The sequence below is a fragment of the Haemaphysalis longicornis genome, unplaced genomic scaffold (assembly GCF_048455015.1).
Source record: "Haemaphysalis longicornis isolate Haplotype H1 unplaced genomic scaffold, Haemaphysalis longicornis Haplotype H1 scaffold_6, whole genome shotgun sequence".
Lineage (NCBI taxonomy): Eukaryota > Metazoa > Arthropoda > Arachnida > Ixodida > Ixodidae > Haemaphysalis > Haemaphysalis longicornis.
The window spans coordinates 44,483,781-44,507,296 of NW_027526407.1; the positions used below are offsets into that span (position 1 = coordinate 44,483,781).

The following is a 23,516-nucleotide window of genomic DNA, read 5'->3' on the forward strand; positions in this document are numbered from 1 at the left end:
TCGTGGAGTGTACACCTACTGACATTTGAACAGAAAAAGTTAAAAATAAATAAGTTTTTACAAACATGTCCAATTTTCCTTATTCACTGGCTAGTGGTCTTGACAAATGATTGACTGCTATTTTGGGGTGACTCCTAACCCTATCTGCGTAGCTATCTTTTTAATGCCAAATCCCAAACCAAGACAAGTAAGTAGCGACACGTAAACCCTAGTTTCGTGATGGACATTGACCCCTTTGTCGCTAACCGTGAGAAAAAAGCATCGGCCCTTTTTCTACGTCATTTCTGCTTTCAGCTTAAAATTTGCGCGCAAATCAACAACAATACACGCACATACGTCCAAAGCATTCGTCAGAACTAGTTCTGGACTGAGGTTTCGTTCAGTTTTGCCCATGCGAGTATAACGTGTTTTTTCAGAGGCTGTGCGTTGTGGTAGATCCGATCTCATTTGAGGACCACGGGATCGTGACGTCATTTTACTCGCTATCGTAAAGAAAGCTGGTCCTGTCTACGTCACACTGAACGCTGCTCACCAGTGCCAAAATACTTTAAAACTGAGGAGCATGCCTACCCGAAAGCATAATCAGGTGGAGACATATTGTTCTCGAACTGCTCAAAAGGTTTCGAGTAGTTATAACTCCATAATGATTCTTCTTCTCAGTGCGCTAGCTATAACACTGTCGTCGTCGACAGGTGAGCATTCGTTTACACCAACTCCTTAGCTCTGTCGCATCATTTATATTTGTTTCGTTAAGCGCACCGTTCACAACATTTCTAAATCTTTATTTTGTACTTCAAGTTATCGTTACGAACGTCTGTTTTTGTTACAGCAAAGGAGGTCTCTGTATACCCAAAAATCTTAGAAGAAAGAACAAGCGATGGTGGTTTGGTGCTTCAGCTAAATGGTGACCTGACTCTCAATCTTTTGAAAAGTTCAGTTATTTCTGACTCCGTGTACGTTGTTACAAGCGAAGAAAACAGGAATACATACGAAACGGTAAGTAAGCCTTTATTGGGGGAAATTATTGTACACCATAGCAAACGTTGCTGTAAGTCTAAAGTGCTTTAAGGATTTTATATTTTCGAGTTGGTAATGGTGAATTTTTGATCAAGTAGAATGGAGTATTGTGTTTGCACATAATAATTTTATTCGGACTACTGCAGTTGCAGTTCCCGACGTCGATGGGGGTTCAAGTAATGAGCGCCGGTCGTATCAGCATGTTTTGAAATCACAAGCCATTTTAATCACGGCATTAGATAAAGTTTTCTTGGCAGAATGTTTGAAATTAGTTTCAGAACTTGGGAAGGCAAAGGCAGATCTGTTTTTATATTACTTTCGTTGGCGGCCTTGGCACCGAATCCCCTCAAGACAAGGCACGAAGGACACCAAACATGCTTGAAGCTCAAATTACGTATCAAAAGCAAAACAATGCTGCAAAGTTTAGGTTTTGCGCTTTAGCTCAGGGTGGAGAGTACAAACGCAGTACACTCGCCCTCACAATTGGTTGCATCAGGATTAAAACCGTTATCCTGCAGTTCTCGCTTAAGCTTGACGGGTAATGTTGAGGGCGCTCCCAATTGCGTTTTTATGCAGGTTAGGTCAGCAGGTCATGTGCTTGTACAGATAATCCTTCCAGTTAAACTGACGACAACGCTCACGGTCCTCACTTAAATCAGAGGCGATGACTGAGAAACAGGAAAGTAAGCTAAAGATCGTTAGTGCCGGAAAGCCAGCCCTTGAGCTTGAAGCTCTCGAAGGGGAGGAGTAAAATTCTCTTGAGTTAAGGCAGTTTATCTGGCAAGGCTAGGGCAGCGGTTAAACAATAAGTGGGGCACGATGCATTTGAAGGCGAAAAAATGGTGTGGTTCTTGTGGTGTTTCACAGACGGCCTATTATGCATTGCAGGTAAGTGCTGAAAGGGTTCCGCCTGACGATTATTGAATAATAATGTGACATTCGAGAGTACGGATGAATTCCACATATGCTATAGTGGCCGATGCAACTAACCTTTTAGAAAAATACGAAATTTATGGTTTATGCAAGAAATTTGTTTCCTAAGGTAAAGTTAAGAGCCGCCTAATGAGCTGTGGATCTTATTACCAAAACTCAATAAAAAAAGGTTAGTCGGAAATAGACCACGAATAATCTATGAACTAGTTAATTGAAAAATTTCCTAAATAAACAAACCTTGGCCTATTGCATTTATTGATGAGGATACTAGCCCGAAACAGCCGACAGATACTGACCAATGAACGCTGTATGAAAACGGGCAAGATTGTTCATCGCTGTGTAAACAATGGTTTAGAGGGCGTACTGAGAAAATACCGAGTTTAGGAGATTTACTTGGGGCTTATGGAGGACATAAGCAAATATTGTAATTTGCGGAATGATCACTCAAAAGCGGAGCGACCAGCGACGTTTTTGATGTGGCGTATAGGCTAAAATGCACCATCTCCATAAAATAATTGAAAAGCAAAATAGTATAATCAAATCAAATCAAATAATGTTTATTCAACCTCTTCTTCCGGGATGGTGGGAGTACGGACAAAAAGCCTCCACAGGATCGCCTTGCCTTAACTTGGTCGAACGCCGTAGAGAAATCGACAAAAAGGCTTACAGTGAAGAGCTTTTGTTCGATTCCTCGGAAAATGAGCTCTTTTTGCTTGAGGAGTGCTGACTACGTGGAATAGCCCTTCCTGAAAGCACATTGATTTGGGGTTAATATATAATGTTTTTCGCAAGAAGTTTGTCATTCTTTTATTAATGATGTTCCCGACATTTTGAAAAGATAGGTAGGATTAAAATGGGCCTGTAGTTAGACAAGTCGTTGCTATCATCCCCTTTGTGTATAACAGTTATTTTTGCCGTCAGCATACGCTTTGGGAACCGGCATTGCGCAAGTGCGAGGTCAAATATGTGTTCTGGAACAGGGGAGATAATCTTTAGGACGTATTTTATCGGTCGAACTTGACGATTATCAGCATCGCAAGATTTGCTATTGTGGAAAGAAAGAAATGTGCTGTGGATTTTTCTCGGCTTGTTGGAGTTAAAAATTTGTTCTGGCTATTCCTTTGGCTTTAGCACGCTTCTCGGTGTATGAGTGCGCCATTCACAGAAACAAAGTTGTTGAACGAGTATCTGTATCTTTTCTGCAGATAGATGTATCCGGGATAGATAAAGCTTTATATCATGATCCGGAGAAGCGCTCTTCTATTCGTATTCTCCGCAGAGACAACGCTCTTGAAGTCGTAAGTACTTTTCGTTCACCTAATATATATTATATACAGTCACCGACCGCTTATTTGGACGCCGAAAATTCGGACACGCTTATTTATTCGGACACCTTCGCGGCACGGCCGTTGTCCGATTGAAGTACATATACATCCACGACCGACAGTTTGGACGCCGCACAGCCCGCCCGTTCGATTTTTCGGACACCAGCTTCGGTGTTCTTGGATTTTTTGTCACCGAATACCAGGGAGATGATAGATGTCACATTAAGGAACATGAAGAGAGCGGAGTGGGTCAGGGAACAAACGGGTGTTAAGGACATATTAGTAGAAATTAAGGAGAAGAAATGGACGTGAGCAGGGCATGTAATGCGCAGGCAAGATAACCGTTGGTCATTAAGGGTAACAGAGTGAATCCCTAGAGAAGGCAGGCGTGGCAGGGGGCGGCAGAAAGTTAGATGTGCAGATGAGATCAAGAAGTTAATTGGCCACAGTTGGCGCAGGACCGGGTTAAGTTGAGATTTATGGGAGATTCCTTTATTCTGCACTGGGCGGAAATAGGCTGGTGATGATGATGATGATGACCACGAGCGTGTTGCTGCCCATAGACCAAGGGGTCATCAAGAACTTGAAGCTGCACTATCGAAAGCGCCTTCTCAACGTGTGCTATTGTGTGTGGACAGTGACAAAAGCTACGTTATGGATGTGCTGTCAGCTATCAGCATCCTGTCTGATGTTTGGAGAGCAGTGACGCAAGGACACGTTCCGCAAATGTTTTCGGTATGCGGAATTTGTGATGTGCAGGGAGGACGAGGGTGGTGACACAGTCAAGAACCCCACAGCTGAGATGCCGCCTGTCGCAGCATCCGACATTTTTGGTGACCTCGATGCTGGCGGTGTCGATGTTCGAGCGGCCACGTTTTAAGATTTCACCGACATCGGCAGTGCCGTCCTGCGTGTGCCGAGTTGGATGATGACGAAATCGTACGCCAGGTCCTCGAACAGGTGTAGGTGGACAGCGACTCCGATAAACACCTGCCACCAACGCCAGAGGTGTCAAATACTGATCTAGCGTGAACCCTTGCAATGCTATTGTCTGCGTACAGTGACGGACAAACACTGGCGGAAATACAGGCGGAATTAGTCGCGCGTAGGCGTTCGTGCGTGCAGACGCGCATACGTACGTTATTCATAACGTATGTATGCACGTCTGCACGTAGTTTTCATATCAATAAAACTTTGATTGGCCGTTTGGCCAACCAAGGTTTTCTCTCAGTGAATCCTTTTTCTCGGAATCGATTATTCAGACGTATCGGCGGTTACCGTCGAGTCTGGAAAAACAGTCGGTGACTGTATATCAGAATGTCGAACCAAAACTTAACTGAACGCAAAACCGGAACTGAACCGGCAGGTTTTTTCAGAAATGAACCCGGACCTAAAACCTTATTTTTTGTCCTTTCTTCCACTCAGCCTTGCACTCTGCATGCGTGAAAAGTAGCAACATTCCATTGCAACATCACGGCGCATACGTCTCCCCATGTTGTGATTACGTATCGAGTGTTATTGAGCTGTGATTTCTCTGTCAGTGAGAAGTCCGTGAGAGGTCGCGAAATTGATCTTGCGTGAGAGAGAAAAAGCCTGAACGACATTGACCCCGCCTTACCAACAACGAGTGGTGGTTAAACCGTTTCATTGTGAACCGGGCACAAAAGGGTCGCACACATTTAAATTCGCATAAAAGGGTTGCAAATTCGCAAATTCGCATAAAAGGGTCGCATACCTGGAAAGTGCAAAAACTTGACAAGTGTTCTCCGTCGGAGTGGTTCAAAGGCTGTTGCACGAAAACAATGCATGTTCGACCACCGCACCCGGTGGTCATTGTTCTGATGTCGACGAAAACGAAAACGCCTATGTGCCGATGTCGACGAAAACGAAAACGTCGATATTTGTACATTCGTTGAACGTTCGCAGTGGTCAAGACATGTCTTCCGCCCTGCACTTCTTGGCAAGTGTGTTCCATCGAAAAAAAAAAAGAAAAGACCTATCGCTGATTTTAAATTATTCCGCGGAGATTTTATGTACGAATAATTTGTGCTCTTTTTTCTGCGTTCAGCCGTCGAATGAGCAGAAAAGAAACCGGTAGATTTTTAAACGGGTATAAAATGTGGGAATAAATACGGACACGTATATGCTTACTTCACTAGAAATGTCCTTGAAAGACTATCGTCTTTCGACGACATTTGCTGCAATTGCGACAAATTGGTAGAACGAACGGGAAATGAAGACAAATATTGCTATAAAGATTAACCCCCAGGATTGTTTGCCTGCGGAAAAACAGGAGATATATCCCGAAAAATATTGAAATTGGGACATCTTTGTAATTTTTATTAGAAAGAATTCCTCTTGGAAACAAAAAACAAATTCGTTAACTTTTTTCAAAGTATTCAAAGTCTCAACAAAACAAAATAGGCCATACGTGCAACGGCTTGTGATTCGCAGAGACAAAGGTTTCGAATTCCGCGCGATTATTCAAAGGCATCTGTCACCCGAGCCGGATTTTTTAGAAAGTGAATGTTTTTGCCCTTTTAGTTAACTTTACCTATTTCATGAGCACAAGATGTGTGTAAATTTTTGTCAACATCAAACATGTCATCCGGACACACCTATCTCGCCTCTCGATAAAACACGCCAATCTAATCCCTACGACGACATAACAGCTGGGAAAAAAGTGGGCTAGTTAATCGTCACTACTTCGTCTCTTTGCAATAATATCTGCCCAGTTCTTTAAGTTGTCTTTGAAATTGCACTACGGGTATTGGTAAAAAGCCGTATATTGATTTTTGTTTCAAACTAATAAATGTTTTTTTTCTTACGGCATTGATAATCCAACTTCGCACCAGTTTGAGAATCGATTCAAAGCTTCCGAAACGGTTAGCGAACCGGTTCGCTATGTAGCTTAGTCGAACCATATCTGAATCGGAAATTATACATCTGTTTGACACTGCTTTCTAAGACTAACCCGCAAGGAAGGTTTGTTTGTCTTCGTGTAATGTGAGTACAAACTGTGTTCCAACAGGAAATTTATGCAATTTCCCATGGCACGCAAATACAGGCACGCAAATATTTTCTCACTTGAATATCGCAGCCTCATTACTTTGGATATTACAAGCAACGTGTATCGCTGTTCATTTTTAATAGGAAGGCGTGATTGACAGCAAGTTGCGAATTAAACCGCTCCTTGAAGAAGAACGTTCATCAGAAGGTCAGGTTCTTCATACAATCTACGAAGTCGAAGAAATCAAAGATGATTTGAAAAAACTTTGTGAGTAAACCTTTTTATAAATCCAGTTTACACGTTAGTGTTTAAGAAATTGGGACCAATAGAGCTTATACTTGAGAGTCACAAAGGCTTATGGTATTTGAGATCTTGAAAAGCCAGATTTGTAAGGGTAGAACATATGCAGCCTTCTTTTCTTTCAATTTTCAAGCTAACTTTCAAATATGTAAACATTCTTTGTTCGGTAGTGTCTGAGCACACTGAATCTGTCTCCTTACCAAACATGAGACACGAACTGTTATGTGTAGCTGATGAAATGAATGTTTCCCGCAACGCAAGTTGCTAAATTCTGGAATTACACTTTAATAAGTTGTTTCATAAGTTTAATAAAATGTGGGGAAGTCTATGTTGACCAGATCAGCCGATGTATCAACGACCCAGCACGGTAACATGAATTGTCGATAAAGAATAAAGAAAATGCGGATTTGCCCGTGCATTGCGATGCCTGCAAGTGTGAGCCACTTCCCGCTGAGATTAAGATTCTGGGTAGAAGTAGAGACGCGACAGCACGGGAACTCTTCGAAGCTTTTTATATCAAGCAAAAAGGCGATAAGTGTATCTGCGATACATCTGTGGTCCTGTTTAACTCTGAGAAATTTTTTTTTCGACCGTTTCGGTGATTGACGCGTATGTGTACTTGTGTTACTCTTACTGTGGCGCATGCTGCGCATGCTCCAGTTGTTTCTATATTTACCGGCTCCGGCGGTGACTAAAGTTCATTTGAAAGTTAGCGCTTGTCCCATCTCCTTTCTTGTGTACTGTCTTTAGGTTTTTGCGCTGAACATATTTTTTAAAGAATCATGAACCAATTAGCCCCCCGACAAGTTTCGGTAAATTAACTTTACTCTTAGACCTTGCAGATGTTCGGAAGAAAAAAAGCGTTTTTTCTGCGCAGCCCTCACGGGAAGGTCTTTAGCGAGTAAAAGCCGATGTTGGCTGCACAGGTATCATTGTTATAGGTTTGAAACTCCAAATTGTTGCTTTATTCACAAAACGCCACAGCACCCACAAGTTGACACTACATCTGAAATACCAATCTATCCCTTCAGCAAACGAAATATGAAAAAAAAAACATTTCAATTATCCAATTTTTACGTGCACAACTTCAACAGTTTGTTCTGAAACCTTCAGTATTGTCGAAGGTATGGGGGTTTTTGGATGATTTCACGAAGGATAATAATTAGGAAACTCCGAAGGTATGGTACTCAGGACTAATACGGTACAGACGACCATTCGGTTTTGTGTAATCGTCCGTTCTGAGTCCTCTTTGCAGTAGTTTAGTTTAATTGCATGTCTGAAGCATGTGAGAAAGAAGACGACTTTCAAAACTGTATGTAATGACGCACACATATCACCCGAAATCCTGCGTAAACGAATGTTTTCGATATGTGCGGTTTTTCTTACTGAACTCTCGCACAAAATTGAGGTTTTTAACAATTGCTCTGTGCGTCTCTTTTATGCAAGATTAGTTCCCTGGCGAGAAACGAGTAGTACCTTACCAAGAAATTTCACAATGAAACGCGAACCGCAGAAAACCTCTTCGTATTTTCCTAATCCATCAATTAATTAACGTCTTCGTCCTTTCTAGCACCTCTGAGAGCACCTCAAGTGAGACCATCAGCACGAAATTATGGAGGCGGATATTGGTGGGCACAGCCATGGTGGAGAGGTAAATAAAATTCACATTCTCAATTGTAGTACGTGTTATATATAAAAGCCTAATTTTAAAGAGTTGCCTTTTTTCTCAAAAATAAAAATACCACCAATTTTATTTTTTGCCCCCGCAAACGTCTCGAGGTTTTCTTTAAAATCCGAGGCATTGTAAAGCTTTCCTTGTAAAAAAGTCATGAAATATTCCAGATATCTGTGGTGCTTACTCTAGTAGTTTTTATTACCGTCTACTCTGAAAGGAAGACTTTGCTCCCCGAAAGCAGTCATTTTCAAGAGCAACCACTTTATATCTTATTGGCCATTTAAAACAGGCAGAACTTTGTTTCTTCTTTTAGCTACCACAACTGCCCGGCCAAATGTTCAAGAATTCGTGGTTGAAGTTCACGTTGTGTCTTGCAAGGAACACCAGGCGAAATTCCCTACAAACGCGGAACTCATTGCTTATATGGCAGTAATGGTTAATGCAGTAAGTATTGCCTTTTATGTATGATAAAGCAAACCGCTTGCGGTGAGTGGTAACACCGTGTCTCTTAGTCTACACAAGAGGGAATAATGATGGTTTAAAATAGAGATCCCAAATTTCGCCGACGAATAAAAGTCGAAAGAGGGCTTTTGTCTCTTTGATTTCCTTATACGTTTTCGTGTATTAAGTTGTAAATTTTTATACATTGTTTCAGGTGAATATGAGGTACCTGGATATGAGCAATCCTCGAATAAGGTATAAACTTGTGGGAGTAACTCGAAGCAAGGTAAGCATCACTGCGAAGTAAAAAAATGGTTTACACGAAATGCACCCGTAATATGAAGTGGGGCAAGCCAATTTAAAAAAAAATCGGAGGCGTTACTTGTTCGTCTTGCTTCTTTAGCACCGTTAAGACGTAGCACCGTTAAAATATACACGCCATGTAAATGTTGAGGCGTCTCGACTAACTCATATGGGGTCACAAAATCTTTGAAGCAGCTTTTCTATCAAGCAAAAGCGGCCTTGTATAGGGTTGACAGTTTTACCGAAGGGCAAGCACTGTTCTCAGTATTGGTTATTCTTAGACTATGACCCGAGTTTTAAAGAATCCGTTCTCGCAGAATGGAGACAATAGGTAAAAAGGGACAAGTTAAAGCCTATCTGGCAGAAATCGAAAAGTGCGACATTTTAAATGCAAACATACACAGCTTGAGGGCGTCCACTTAAAAACTGCGTTCAAAGTTTCTAGCTAGAATACATTTATTTCTAACCGCCTTTTTTTGGAGAGAGCGCTTGGTGATGCTCGCTCATTTCTTTCTTGTTAATTTCTTTCTCGTAAATTTTTTTTGCTGTGAAGCCTTGAATTCTACTTATTGTTTTCTGAAATCTGAGAGCTAATGGTCTTTTTTTGTGAATTTTTTATTGTAATTATTGTTTTGTTCTGAAAACTGGAAGCTCATTTTCTATGTGTATAATTGCATGCATTCTTCTGTTATTTTGTATAGTCCCAAAGTACGTGCCATTTCCCGCAGAGTCGTGCCGAAACGGGAGGGGAGGGGGACGTCACCTTGTCAGGCTTTTTTTGTAGCCTTTTTGAGCGTTCTTTAGACAACTGTATAGTCACTTCTGTTCATATTGTCGCAATAAACTTTCAACTTCAACTTCAAAAAAATATAATCAGTTACCGCAATATGACATTATGCCTGATGTCAATCCAACATGGCTTGCTGGTATTCAGAGAGCACAGCCTGACTTTGGTGAAGCGCTACTTCTGCAGTAGATACGATGCAGCCTGCGACCCAGTTGACACGCTCACGCGTGGCATCCCGACGTCACGTAACAGAAAATGCTGGCATCTATCGGTGAACACCACGGATTTATCAAACAGACTGGCAGCCATTGGCACCGTGTGATTGTAGCACCGTCAAAATTCCTCGCGCTGCATCACGAGGGGGCGGGCCCAGATGCGTGACAGTCGGTCCCTGGCGAGTGGGAGTCTGTCCAAACGCTCAGTCAGGGCAATGCAACTCGAACATGCAATGCATTTACTACAAGCCGGCCAACTTTTGTACTAACTTGTAATGAAATTGCGGTCAAGGACCCCGGCTGCCATTGCAATGAACGTGCACTGATGGCGCTACAAGGAAACACAAAATCCTGTGAAAAAAATTTAGACGAGTGCAATTAGGCAAAGTCAGCTTTAGAAATTAGGCTGCATGAATTCGGCATGAATGTATATAAACGTACACGAAAGAAAACTTCCCTAATGGAATCTGTGCCGAGAAATTTGTCTGGTGTTCTATGCTAACACAAACCTTAATTCGCAATTACTCCACCTGAGTGTAGCTGGATGTAATGTCAAAGTGTTCGATTGACTCCTTATAAATAGTATGAATTGTTGAAATAACGAATGTTATGGGCAGGGAACACCTGTCTGTCATAACCAGGGGTCAGAATAAGAGGACTTTTACTTAATCATTGTGGCCCCTCAATAAATAGGGTGTCTGCCCCAAAAGGCCATTAAATATAGGTCGCATAAATACAGCAATAGTACATGTAGTGAATGTTTATGTGGGTAAATACTTGTTTTAGGGCGTATTGCTTATGTAAAACGCGAGGCAGCAAATAATAAATAAAAATTCCCCCGCATTTCCCCGAGGGGGAGAATGTGAAAGTGCGAATGCACGGTTGTCGGCCCGCTTGCGGCGCTTGCGCTCGGCCCCCGCAGCCCACCGCCTCGCCGCCTTCTCTTCCATCTCTTCCATCGGGTTTGTAGTATCACGTGTACACCACGCAGTTATCAAGCCGCTATAACGCCGCTGAGTCGCCAACGCACGCCGCTGACGACGTAGTTTGAATGCGTTAAAGATATAAGGCGCGTTACTCACACTGATATCAGCATGGCGTCCGTGGCTTAGTCGGTAGCGCGTCGCGCTGCGGCCGCAGGGTCCTCGGATCGAAACCTGGCGCCGGATGCTGTTTCTTTTTTAAATATAGAGGAGCACTGCGGACGCCGACGCCGCCGCCGCCGGCGGTGGATGGTTTGGGGTCGCTTATAAAGTGCATTCGCACTTAAAATGCCTTTATTTGAAGAATTCCGATTCGACAAGAAGCCATTCCGTGAAATCTGTCCATGAGCTATGTTAGCTTTCCACGTCCTTTTACTGGCGTGGTTTAACTGTTGACAAGGAACGCAAATGAGTTAAAGGGGAAGTTTTGAAAAAGGAAGGTTTGAAGTATTTATAATCTTCAGGTATCTAGTATTGCTTAATATCTCTACATTTTCGGAATACAAATGTGCGGGCTTAACTAAATATTTAGGGTTCAGAAACTTCAATGACACCTGTAATAGTTGCTACTAAGTTGACACTTCCTTGTTGCTTGTAGTACCGGACTGGAGATGCAAAAAACGCTATGAGAGAGAGAGAGAGAGAGAGAGAGAGAGAGAGAGAGAGAGAGAGAGAGAGAGAGAGAGAGAGAGAGAGAGAGAGAGAGAGAGAGACGTGCACAAATACATGCCCAACCGTTTATCGAGAGCAATGTCGGTAGCGCACAGCTGCAGGCCTCTTGGAGCCAATGCACGACGAGACCGCGTGGCTTATAGCTCTTCACCAGTGAATGTCAATTAGCTAGAAAAACTTGACATTCGTATTTTTAACCAGCACCAGGAAACTGCTGTATAAAAGATTTTCCGTCAATACCAACTGAAACAATTTGTGTAGAGAGACAACACAGCCAATATATAGTAATGAAATTATTATTATACTTTTAGATCCCTGCAATCAAAACAGAAAACAAAATATTGCTTGTAGTAAGCAAGAACTTACTGGCAATGTGTAGACACTGCATTATTTTGTGCTCGAGAAACTATTTTGTTTGTTTTAATGTACTGGACTGACGTACTTGTACTTCCCAGGACGATGTTTTTGCGACGGGGTTGTCCGGACATCTTGATGCAGAAAAAACATTGAGAGGACTATCGACATACTACAGCCAGGGTTACGTTCCAGGAAATCCCGACGTTGTGTATTTTATCACAAAGTAAGGAACTCAATCTTTATATTGGATTGCAGTTTGTCCAACTCAAAAATATTCGTTGAAAAATTGTGGAAAGTGGAAAATATTCAGGTAAAAATGCATTCTGACGACTACTAAGAATTTTATATTTCCCCGTTTTGCAGCCAGGACCTTGCAAAAATTGAGTATGGAACGATTACAGAGAAGAATGTTGCAGGTGAGACAATGGTGATTTATGCGTTGCTTATAGTATATAATTGTAATTTTGACTGCACTGTTATAGTTTCGTTTAACGCAGTATTCAGAAACATGAGTGCCGGGGACTGACGAAAAATATTTTTTGCAAAAGAAGAAACGGTCAGTAAACTGACCAAGAATGACATTTGCTTGTTTGAACGCTGTCCACTGAACTGAAGATGAAAAGGGTTGTTTTACGTAGGTCTGTGTAGCTGTATGTTGTTAAAGCGCGCTTTTATGAAAAAATGGCAACATTCCAAAAGCAAGCAACTGCACTTACAAGATTTATAGTCCACCATCGCCAAGAATTAGGAACACAAAATCTTTCCAATATGACAAGTGCTGCTTACGAAGATGGTTGTATTGCTACTGGCTTCTGGTCGAGAATTCCCCAACCGTGTTATATGTCTCTCGCATAAGTGTGAAGATCAATTTTCATTTCATGCGGAATGAATTGTTTTATACTAGTGCAAGTAGAAAAATCATCAATTCAAATATTCGCATTTTTGCCCAGGGCTGGCCTTCGTCGGCACAGTCTGCACTAAAAAAGGCGTTGCCGAAGGCGAAGACATCGCCAAGTCCTACATGGGGGTGTACTGCATGGCCCATGAACTGGCACACTCGTAAGTAGTCGCGAAACGAGAGGAGTAAATCACTCTTGAAAAAGGTGGTGTATTCACTAGCAAAACAATAGCCAGTTACTTGTCACAGCATCCACTAGGTACTTAATGCTTTTACTGAGTGGCCATGCATAACCAAGTAAAAAGCTTCGCGTGACAATGGGGATCGGCTCAGCGCGAAGCACGACATAGCACATTCAACACGCACATATCGCACTTAGACAGCAAATTGAGCAAGAAAACCAACGGGGTGCACATCTGCTCTTCTTGCTTTTCTAGCCAACAGCTGAAAGTCCGCTGATGGAGTCGGTGGGCTTGACGCAAAAATCAAATATTTTAGCGAAATTTTTTGAATTATTCATTTTAATGTGAGGATATACAAAACAGCGTGTGAATTTCCAAAAGCTTTTTGATCATGAGGTTAAGTGGGAAAAGTGCTGCAGCTATTATGTTAAATAACTCATATAATTTTGTTGCTATTGTTACGTGGCGACAGGACAATGATGAGGCGAACCATGGGCGACGATGAAGTGATGTATTTACAAGATGTTGCCGCAAAGCGATGCGATCTATTTACAAACGGCCATGATCGCTCGGGCCAGCCGCATCCTCTTCGTCGTCTTCGGTGACGGGTTATGGCACTATGGGGCATTGATAGGTGTTCCGTGACGCTATCAATGAATGTTGGTATCAAACGAGCAGCAGTTACTAAGTGCACTGTCTAGACTGGTAAAAATGGAATCTAGGGTACATATTTAGTGGAGGACCTACGTACCGTCCTACAGGGTAGCAAAGTTCGTACGGGGTTTGTAAATCAACCCGTTACTGTCATTTCACTAGCCTTTTTGTAAAGAGTGTTGATTAAAATTTCAAATCGAGCTGGAAGTAACTATTGTGGTTTTATGCAGATTGGGAGCGGAGCATGACACCACGCCGGAGTGCCCATGGTCGCATGGTTATCTAATGAGCTACGTGGACGGTGGGACTAACAAATACAAGCTCTCTCGTTGCAGTGAAAGGCAGATAAGACATTTGATACCGTAAGTAATGTCTTTTGAACAAGCGAGAATTCAAATGGACCGTTATTTCGCCACTCTTGTGGACTACTTGCCACTTTGTAGAACTACTCCTAGGAAAGAAAAGCTAGAAGAACTAGAAGTCGAGTGTCGGTCGGGGAAATTGGATTTATGAAGTGCCGGTTTATCTGTAAAGTTGTTTTCGGCATGGCAACTTGAGATAACATGTAGCCTAAGGGGTAGTGGGCGAGTGAGGTGGGCTTAAATATCTACGGAATGGGGTGTAACAGCCGCAGCTTAGCGGGAACAACTGGTGAAATAAATAAACTTTGGGCTGAGGAGGCTCAAGGTATTGATTCGCGTCCTATTTTTGCCTTTTCGCCCTTGTCAACTGGAAAAATTGTTTTTCCCAGTGTATCTACAGTTTGTATTTGCTGCCAGCAAATCTTGATACAGCTGAACGTGTGCTAAGGGCTGCACCCAAAGCAACTGCTCACCATTTTCATAAAAAAAGGCAAATTTATTTCCACCAGACAGGGGAAGAAGTGAAGTAAACTCCTTTCAACATCGAAGCAAGGCTGACGCGGTTGGTTGTTCCAAATTAGTGCCTATTTAGGCTAAGCGAAAAGGAAATGTGTCGTGAAAATAAGAAAAGCGTGATATTTGTTGAACGCGTGATTTTAGCAATTTATGTGGTCACCGTTGGGAATTTTGAATAGTGGCTATAACGTATTTCTTATACTGCATACTTTCAGAACACTTCCACACAACTGTATAAAGGAGACCTACAACAAACAGTACATGAATGATCACCGAAGGGTACCCGGACAATTGTTAAAAGAAGTTGAATACTGCAGAATGATGCTAAAGAAATACGGCCATTATAATCCAATAACTGCAGACAAGGTGAGGTGGCGAAACTTCTAAAGTTCGAATAGGCGGCATTCCTAAGTCACTATGTTGGTATTGTATTTAAAGTATTAGTATTTAATCCTCTTTTAGCAGCATAGCTGGTTAGCAAATCGTTATTTTTTGTGTCGGCAGTAAAAAAAAAACAAGAAAATTTCGAGCGCTCATGCGTGTGTGCCTCGCAGCTAACACCCGGCAGGTAAAAAAACCGAAAAAATTCCGAGCCCTCGTGTGTGTGTCTCGCGGCTACCGCTCGGCAGTAAAAACAAACCGAAAAAAATTACGAGCGCTCATGTGTGTGTGCCTCGCGGCTACCGCCCGGCAGTTAAAAAAAAAGAAAAAAGTCCTAGCGCTCATGTGTGTGTGCCTCGCGGCTAGCACCCGGCAGTTAAAAAGACCAAAAAATTCCGAGCGCTCAGGTGTGTATGTGCCTCACTGCGACTGCCCAGCTTCCCGGTGGACGTTTGTCAAGCCAAGCATAGCCACTTATTAAGATTGGCCAATATTCGCAAAAAAAAACAAACAAAAAAACACAGCAGCGTTTACCGTAATCGGGGCAACACTTGCTTCGAACGAGAAAGACACGTCATAGCGTACGCCCCTCCAACGTAATGTTCAGTGATTATCACTTACAAAAAATGAAGGAAGCTCAAATTTATAGCAACAGTGATGGAATAAAGGTCGTTACGGCAGCGAAGAAGGATCAAATCTGCTGCAATCAGGGATTTAAACCGTTGTAATGGTCGATGCTTGCGTGAAGCTTCACTTCCTTGAGGTATTACGCGTTAGTGTCAGCTTCCTTCATTTTTGGTGTATTCGTGCTGCTCGCGGGCCTTGATCTGCCGACAAGATTGGACAGGGGAACAGAGGCAGGGTTTGCAAAACAACAACCACACAAACCAAGCAAAACTGCTAACTGGAGAGCAATGATCAACCCTAAACTCTTTAAAATTCTGTGCTCCTCTCTCCCAGTATAAAAAAAAAAATGAAAAAAAAAAAATGTGGGGGACAAAACCCACTCTAGAAAAGCCATGACAGGCTTGAAGGCAATCAAACATAAACAAATGGGTATAAAAGAAAAGAAAAAAAAAACATTTTTGAAGAAAAGGCAATTTGCAGACAAAAAATCCCTTGTCCTGGAGAGCACCAGGAGGAGGAAATAAACTAATGGAAGTAGAGGTAGCATAAATGAGCAGGAAATGAACAAAGCAGGTAAGCGTTTATGAGTCTGTTGGACACCAAAGTTCGCCACAAAGCAGCAGTTCCACTTCGGGAAACTCTTAACTGAAGAGTGACGATCAACCCCAAGACAACCGGAAGGATCTTCAACTAAAGTTATTAGCACTAAGCCCCATAGTAAGAGTCCATAACAAATGAAACCCGATGTCGTAGGTCCTGTCATAGAGTAGTTGCGGCGTGGTAGTCACGTGGTCTGTTCCGCAAATTTTGTCCGCAGGCGTAGTTGTTGAAGTCGCGGAAGTCAGCCCTGGATATCTATACGCTCCTGGCAGCAGGGAAGCGGAGGACCACAAGCACTGTCATGGGGGCCGTCAAAGCGTATGTCGATGCGTGAATTCGCCCGTCGCCTCTGGGGTCGCCACAGAGTGTGTTGACGGTGCCTGAAAACGACTGGGCCCGACAAGCCGTCGGCCAGCCCGTGCTGGCTCGAGTCGCGATGTTTACGTCCTGGCGGGGGCATCTTTGGATTGTTTCTTCTCGACGTTTTCGTGTATGAGCACGGAGCATAGGTGATCTTTCCCGTCCTTTAGCGGCATTTTTCCATTGTTTTTTTTTTCAATCAGCACCACTTGTGTTTTTTATGGACTGCAGCTCCTGATTATTTTGTGTCGCGTTGGGCAAATATTTATCCAATTGGTGTGAAGTTTAGTTTTCCACGATCTTCTTTGGCGTCCTTTTCTTTGTGTAGGGGTTGTATTATTTGTTGTCGTCCGGGGCGCCTGCCCTTGACTAACGAAAATTGTACTGTTTCGCATTTGTTCTGCTTTTTTGAGGCGAGAAAGCTCCGATTGTAATAAAAATACTAAAAGCGGGATGAAGAGGCCCAGTTCGAATGGTCGGGGCGACGTACTTTGCAATCATGCCCCCGAGCGTACGGATGAATCTCTGTCAGTTCATTAGTTTGTGGATGGTATGCGGATCTGGCGCGATGCAAAATTTTGCATTCAGCGAGGAGCGCTTGAACAGCATCAGAGAAGAATGTGCGCCCCCTATCACTGAGTAGTGGCTGTGGTGCACATCAAACATATTTAAGCTACAAAAAAAGAGTACTATGGTAATGTTGAACTTGTTCAGAATAACGCCGCCTGTTTCATCCTTTGAAACTACAACAGAATTGCTAGCGCAGCACAAATGAAGTTAACTCTGAAACTACCGTTGTTATCATAACGAAGAAAAGTTTTCCGTCTATGCTTATTCAATTAAGTTTATCACCACCAGTTTTTAGCCAGTGAAATGATTGCTGGGCCATCTTTTCGCTCTTCACGTGTCGACCACGCCTACAAAGTCGCCAACATTTTTTGCCACAAAAACTCAATTTTTTCATTTTTTCTTGCCGCAAACCTCGACAGAAAAGAACCCACCTTCCTGGTGATATGGCACCAATAGTCGATTCAAATCTTTTTCGCCGATCGTTGTTCGCCTTTTTCGGGCGTAGTGATTCCACGTGAATTTCTTTCTGTTCGTGTTGTTGCTCTCGTTTGTTGCTTATGTTCATTTCTATTGAATAACTGTCGTTGAGCGCATGTTTTGCACATTTCTTGTGTAGTACTGTGTAAAATTCGTGTAGTTTGCTTTGTAGTTGCAAACGCTTTCCGCTTGTTGTTTCGAACGCGAATATTGCTACAGATGGCTAGCGTATTTTCCTATGTACTTTTGTTGCCTGTACTACTAGCATATCTGTCTATGTTACATTCTTGCCGCGTTGTTACTTGTTACCACTCCCCTCTTCAATGCTTGGGCGATTACGAGTACTTGAAATAAATAAATAAATAAATAAATAAATAAATAAATAAATAAATAAATAAATAAATTACACCGAAACGACCGGTTTAGTTGGCTCACCTCTAGCAGAGTAAAAGCCCAAAAATGAAACAAGAAATTCAATATAAGAATTCCACCGAAGCAATGTCATATCTGTACTTCCTCTTTGTTGGTTATTTATATCAGCTAAATAAGGTTACCACCATAAATTACATGCGTATACAAACAGAATCGTTCAAAATGTTTTTTTTTGCTCATTGAATATTCAATAGATTTATATAGGCCTTTACGGCTGGCAGTAAACCAAAATATCTGAAGGGTTTGCGGGTAGCATGTTTACTCAAATCATTTGCGGTTGGTATGCTCTCCATAACTGGTGAATCGACGAGACGTTAGTTTTTGAGTTAACTTTTGTCTTATATCCTTGGTGATTGTTTGATTTCAGCCATTCAATCTGATCAATAAATGCAAAATGAATTGTTGCTTTCGAGCTGGCTACAGAAAATACTGCCAACAAACTGACGTTCTTGAAGGCATGTCATGCCTCTACGGGAAGGTGAGTTCCGTTGCGTTTTTTGTGTGGTAAAAAAACTATTTTTCCAACGGTCATTCTCCCAATTACTGTTACCATATCGATACCTCTAATATCGTTTGTGTGCGTAGTAAAGGCTGAATTGCATGTTTAGAAATAGACGCCAGAAAAGTTCCTAAAGGTTAGTATGCACTTGAAATTTATAATTTTTCTCCCCGAACGAGCGAGTTGGGAATACAGAATCGTATTCGTATTCCATTGCCAAGCAATGGGAATATTAAAATCGTGGTTAAATGGGGAAAGAACATCACTGGCGGTTCGTCTTACATGTCCAAGCATTATACACAAGAAAAACAGGAGGCCTGTTATCCTAATCTTACAGGCCCCATACTTCAATTATCTACGGGCAGTTAAAACTTTTATAATCTCAAAGTTTTACCACACCTGGGAAGCTCAAAAAGCTGCAGAGGCATTATTTATTTTCTCCTTGTAATGACTTTGTTTTGTATTCAGAAGTTCGTTCTTTGGATTACCGATTACCGGTATAATACATTATGCGGATGCGAAATTTACGCTGGTGTTTTCAAGCACTTCGGAAAATCAGTAATAACAGACATTTATGCTCATACGTTTAAATTATGTTGTGGGACACGTTACAAAAAAAAGGTGCCAGCTTACCGCATCTGCCCGATTATAAGGCGCCCGATAGTAATGCGCAGGTACGTTTAGGGCGGAGAATACGAAAAAAAAACTGGTTGATTCCTCTGTCATAGGAGTCAGTAAAACAGGAAAGTGAAATGTGTAGCGAAATCTGCAGCTGAGCATGATTTGCAGGTCGGCGGTTGTATTGTGGGTGTGCTTGGCGAGCGACGTCCTGCTGGCGGGTAGCTCCGGCAAAGGTGTACTGGCGTCATTTCCGCGACGGATATGACGTTAGCGAAACCTTGGTTGATCCCGGCATAAAACTCTTTCGTGTTAAAATATAAAACCCGAAAACGAACAACCCTAAGTATAACATACTCCTTAGTACTAAGGGTTGCTTCCCCGCAAGAAGACCCTGCGTGCAGGGGTGTTTCCTTTACAGGCCGCTTGCTTCGTTGTACTTTCGTCACTTCCGTGACGGATATGACGTAAGTGAAGTCTTCGTGAATCCCGGAATAAAACACGTTCGTGTTAACATAATTTGACGCCGATTCTACCGCGCATACGTAAAAAACGTGCTGCGGCTCAGCTCAGCTAACCCTAGATATGGAAAGCGAAAGCCTGGCTTAGCCTGGTTACATGTGGGTTTCACTTGGTTAAGCTTTGATTTAGATGCAATTATTGTATCATTCATCCAAACACTGCCTTTGTCTACGGATGTGGTCCCACTTCCGGTATAATTTGAGCCGGAGGGCTCGCTCTTCTCAGCCTCCGGCGCTAGCTTCGCGCGTGTGGCATACCGGGCCTTCTCCAGTGAAGCAGCTCGCTGGGCGACATTCGCCGGGTGGTCAGACGCCACCTGCCGACGACGGCGCAAAGCCTCCAGCTCCCGCGCAACGCTCAGAGAAGACGGCCATGGCTCGCTCTCATTCATAGCCAAGTTCTCATGCGGGTGGCAAGTTGCGTAGTCAAGAAGTGACCAGGCGCAGGAGAGCGCACGCGCAAGACGACAGCGGCGGTAGAGGCGGCTAGCGAACGCGACCGCTGATGGAGCTCGACCCCGGCGAGTCACGTGATGCTTTTTGCAAGGGTACGGCGCACCTGAGGTCAAATGAAGGTCCATTTCCCGTGGCAGCGAACCGCTCGACGAGAATAATGCAGCTTCGCTTTAAAACATGGCACCAGTTACAAGGCAGGCAATATTTAATTTGACGCATGCAACTGTGGCAGCGAAAATTGCTTGTGCTTTGTAGACTTGCTTGTCTAGCTCCTACTGGAATTAAAACTGGAGTAGGGAACATTGAAAGTGTTTGCTATTTCAAGCGCCTTGACCTTCGTAATTTTACACGCGATAGTTTAATCGCTGTTATTTTGCAAATTTGGCCAGGGCATCGCCAAGTTCTCGAAAACGTTCGTACTACGGCCGGAGAAGCCTCACGGCGAGCTCACGTCTCGGATGAGTAGCCACCAGGACGACGCCGAGGCCCGCGTCGCGGCGCGTAAAAACGTCGTTCTGCCGGCCTAAATAAAGTTTAATCAATCCACTCAATCTCATTACAATATGGCTAGGCTTCGTTTGCGCCAGTTGCGAACTCTTTCTTGTCTACGGGACACCCAGCATGCGGGGTACCATTCGGTTCCTCTAGCTGTCGCGAGTAAAATTTAGCTGCCCTTCAAGGGCGCTTAATAGTGTGATTAGAGCAGCAGCAATATGGGCAAGAGCTAGCTAAGGTACATTGAGCTTCTAGAGCACTGTCGCTAAGGTATGCTAATTGAGGAATGGGTATGCCCAAATTTATTCTCGTGATGCTGGCTGTTTTCTTTCGATTGGATTGAGTTGGATTTCGGGAGGAGTTAGCGTTCATAGCGGTGCTTCTGGCTACTTTGAAGCAGATTTCGGTTTTGAGCTCGATTGCAGCGCGCACGCAATTCTGAAGGGTATTTTTAGCAAAAGAAATGAAAGGAGCTCGCACTAACGCGTAAGATTTGAAGGTAGCGAAGCTGTACGCAATCTTTATAATAGACACGATGGTTCAAGTCCACGGTTGCAGACAATTTGATTCTTCTTCTCTGCCGCAACGGCCTTTACTCCATCATTGTTGCTATAACGACGGAGAAGAAGCAAATCGAAGAGAAGGGCGAACGAACGGAATGAGCCCACTTAAACTAGGTGCCCGCAGGTGGTACGTGTACTCTATTAGGTGTTCTGTGTCGAGCAGGTGACGTGATTCTTTTCCCCACAGCCACAGCCGAGTGAGTCAGCCATTGGACTACCGGGTGGTAATTCATCATCATTATCAACCAGACACTGTTTGTGGGGGTTTATGTACTAAGTGTACACTTCTATACGGTTTTTATCGGTTCGTGTTTCCGCAGAATATATGTTCACTGTGTCTCCTGTACTCTCAAAAAGTACCTAATTTGCATGTTTTTCGCAGTACTACTGTATAGAAGTGTTTATTCTAACTTGTCTGGACAGGATGTGCTCTTACGTGTCCGTAAAATGCCACTTGCTCCATCTACCAAAACGTTCTTCAAACTTCCCAGCGTAACTTTGCCTGTTAAGACGTGGCTGCTCGAACGGAAGATTTCTCTGTGTTCTGTGAACTGTCGCCTGTGCGATGTAGCGGAAACTATTGAGCACTCCTTCATAAACTGTAAGGATACCATACTATTTTAGCATGTCCTCCAAAAACCTCTTAGGAAGGACTTTGCATTGACTCCACATGGTCTACGGTATCTCGTATAACCGGCAGACGGTGATGTACCTAATAATTTTTTTTTTCGAATCGCACCGCATAGTTTTTGAAAGACGCCAATGCTGGACAGGCACGCTGAGCATGTGGTTTTCGACCAGATCAGACTTCTGCCATGATTATGAATCTTAAAGACGTTTATGACCTGAATGATTTCTCGCCCTGACTGGCACCCCTTCCTTATTAGTTGTTCACTGTTGCCTCCGTTTTAAACCAAGTGTGCATAATTGTTCATTGTGTTTAGTTTTGTTTTCTTCTTGTAATCAACTCATTTGTATGTGCACATAGTTGTAAGTATCATTTACTACATTGACATTTAGTGCAATAAACACCATGCATAAAAAAACAGTCGTGAACGAGTGGGTAAGACGACTGACTTCAACTCCATTGATCTACCAGGCACATGTTCGAATTCTGCCGGTGCCGTTATTTCTTTTCTTTATACTGTTATACTGAGTTTTGTGAAGCTCGGGAATCAAGAAATTGCTAAACAGCTTCGATGTTAAAAGGCGCGCGTTAGAGTCGTACAAATATGGTATACCAGTTACACAAAGTGCAAGAAAAACGCATGGTATTAAAATAAAAATCTCTTAAGATGAAGCAGACAACTAGGCTTTTTTGGCTCAACAGCATTATAATTATCTTACCGCATTTCGCAAATTGGTTTTTGCTTTAGACGTTCCTTTCAACGACATCCCGTTTTAACTAAACTTACTGCATGCTGTTTATTTGGGTGCGATTATTGAGCAAGCTTGTTTAGCAGGAATTGTAAAAACTTTGATAGAAAACACGCCAATTGCAAAGCACCAGTTTCAGTAGATTAGCCATAGCTTCTGCTGATTTTGAGTGTCCCGTGACGAAGACGGTAAAATGGGGCTCGAATATAAATGGTGGCTTTGTACAGTCGTATTATAACGATGCTTTTGCGGATAACAATATCCAAAAAATTTAAGAAATCGTTCAAGATGTTCGATGCGAAATTTTTATTGGGTTGGTCATCAGGGAAGAACGAGGGTCTTTAAACTTCATTAGCTGATGTATTCACGAATTTCTCGTTTCTCAGTTTAAGGGAAAAGTATTAAGCTGAATCTGAGAACAAAACAGTTTGAAGCCAGTTCCGCCAATTAGTCGTTTCGCTCATCTCCTCGCTTTTTTTCAGAGTTGTCGACGAGGACTTTGCGGAAATCATCGGTGGCAAAACAAATGATGCGGGTAAAAAGGACAGGCATTGATTTGAAAACACGACGGATCTAAACCCAATACAATATGCACAAAATAAAATCTTGTGGCCGAAATATTCTCGCTTAGTTCACTTTTTCCACAATACTGTTTGTTTTCCAAGAAACCGCTAGTTCTCAACGACACCAATATTTTAGTGGGTACGCTTAGCTGAATGAATTACCCCCCTTAAGGACACAGTGGCCCGTGTACCATTCTCAATATATTTATGCACATTACCCTGCATTTATGTACATTATTTGAACATATTTTAAGCACAAAAATTACATTTCATTTGGTTAGCAAGCGTGTATTCTATGTGGAAATACCTGGAGTGACCGAATGATGGCTTGATGGCTTACTGATTGG

General features: G+C 42.7%; 1 protein-coding gene across 1 annotated transcript; it reads left to right on the forward strand.

The window, feature by feature from the left end:
* Positions 1-246: 246 nt before the first annotated feature.
* On the forward strand, positions 247-23,224 carry LOC144141518 (venom metalloproteinase antarease TserMP_A-like). Its single transcript, XM_077673066.1, has 14 exons — positions 247-692; positions 830-996; positions 3,156-3,248; positions 6,429-6,552; positions 8,156-8,236; positions 8,574-8,704; positions 8,916-8,987; positions 12,117-12,241; positions 12,382-12,434; positions 12,969-13,077; positions 13,983-14,114; positions 14,846-14,996; positions 18,445-18,555; positions 23,089-23,224. Exons 1-14 carry the CDS (start codon positions 563-565, stop codon positions 23,134-23,136), a joined length of 1,527 nt encoding a protein of 508 aa, XP_077529192.1. The 5' UTR covers positions 247-562; the 3' UTR covers positions 23,137-23,224.
* Positions 23,225-23,516: the final 292 nt, after the last annotated feature.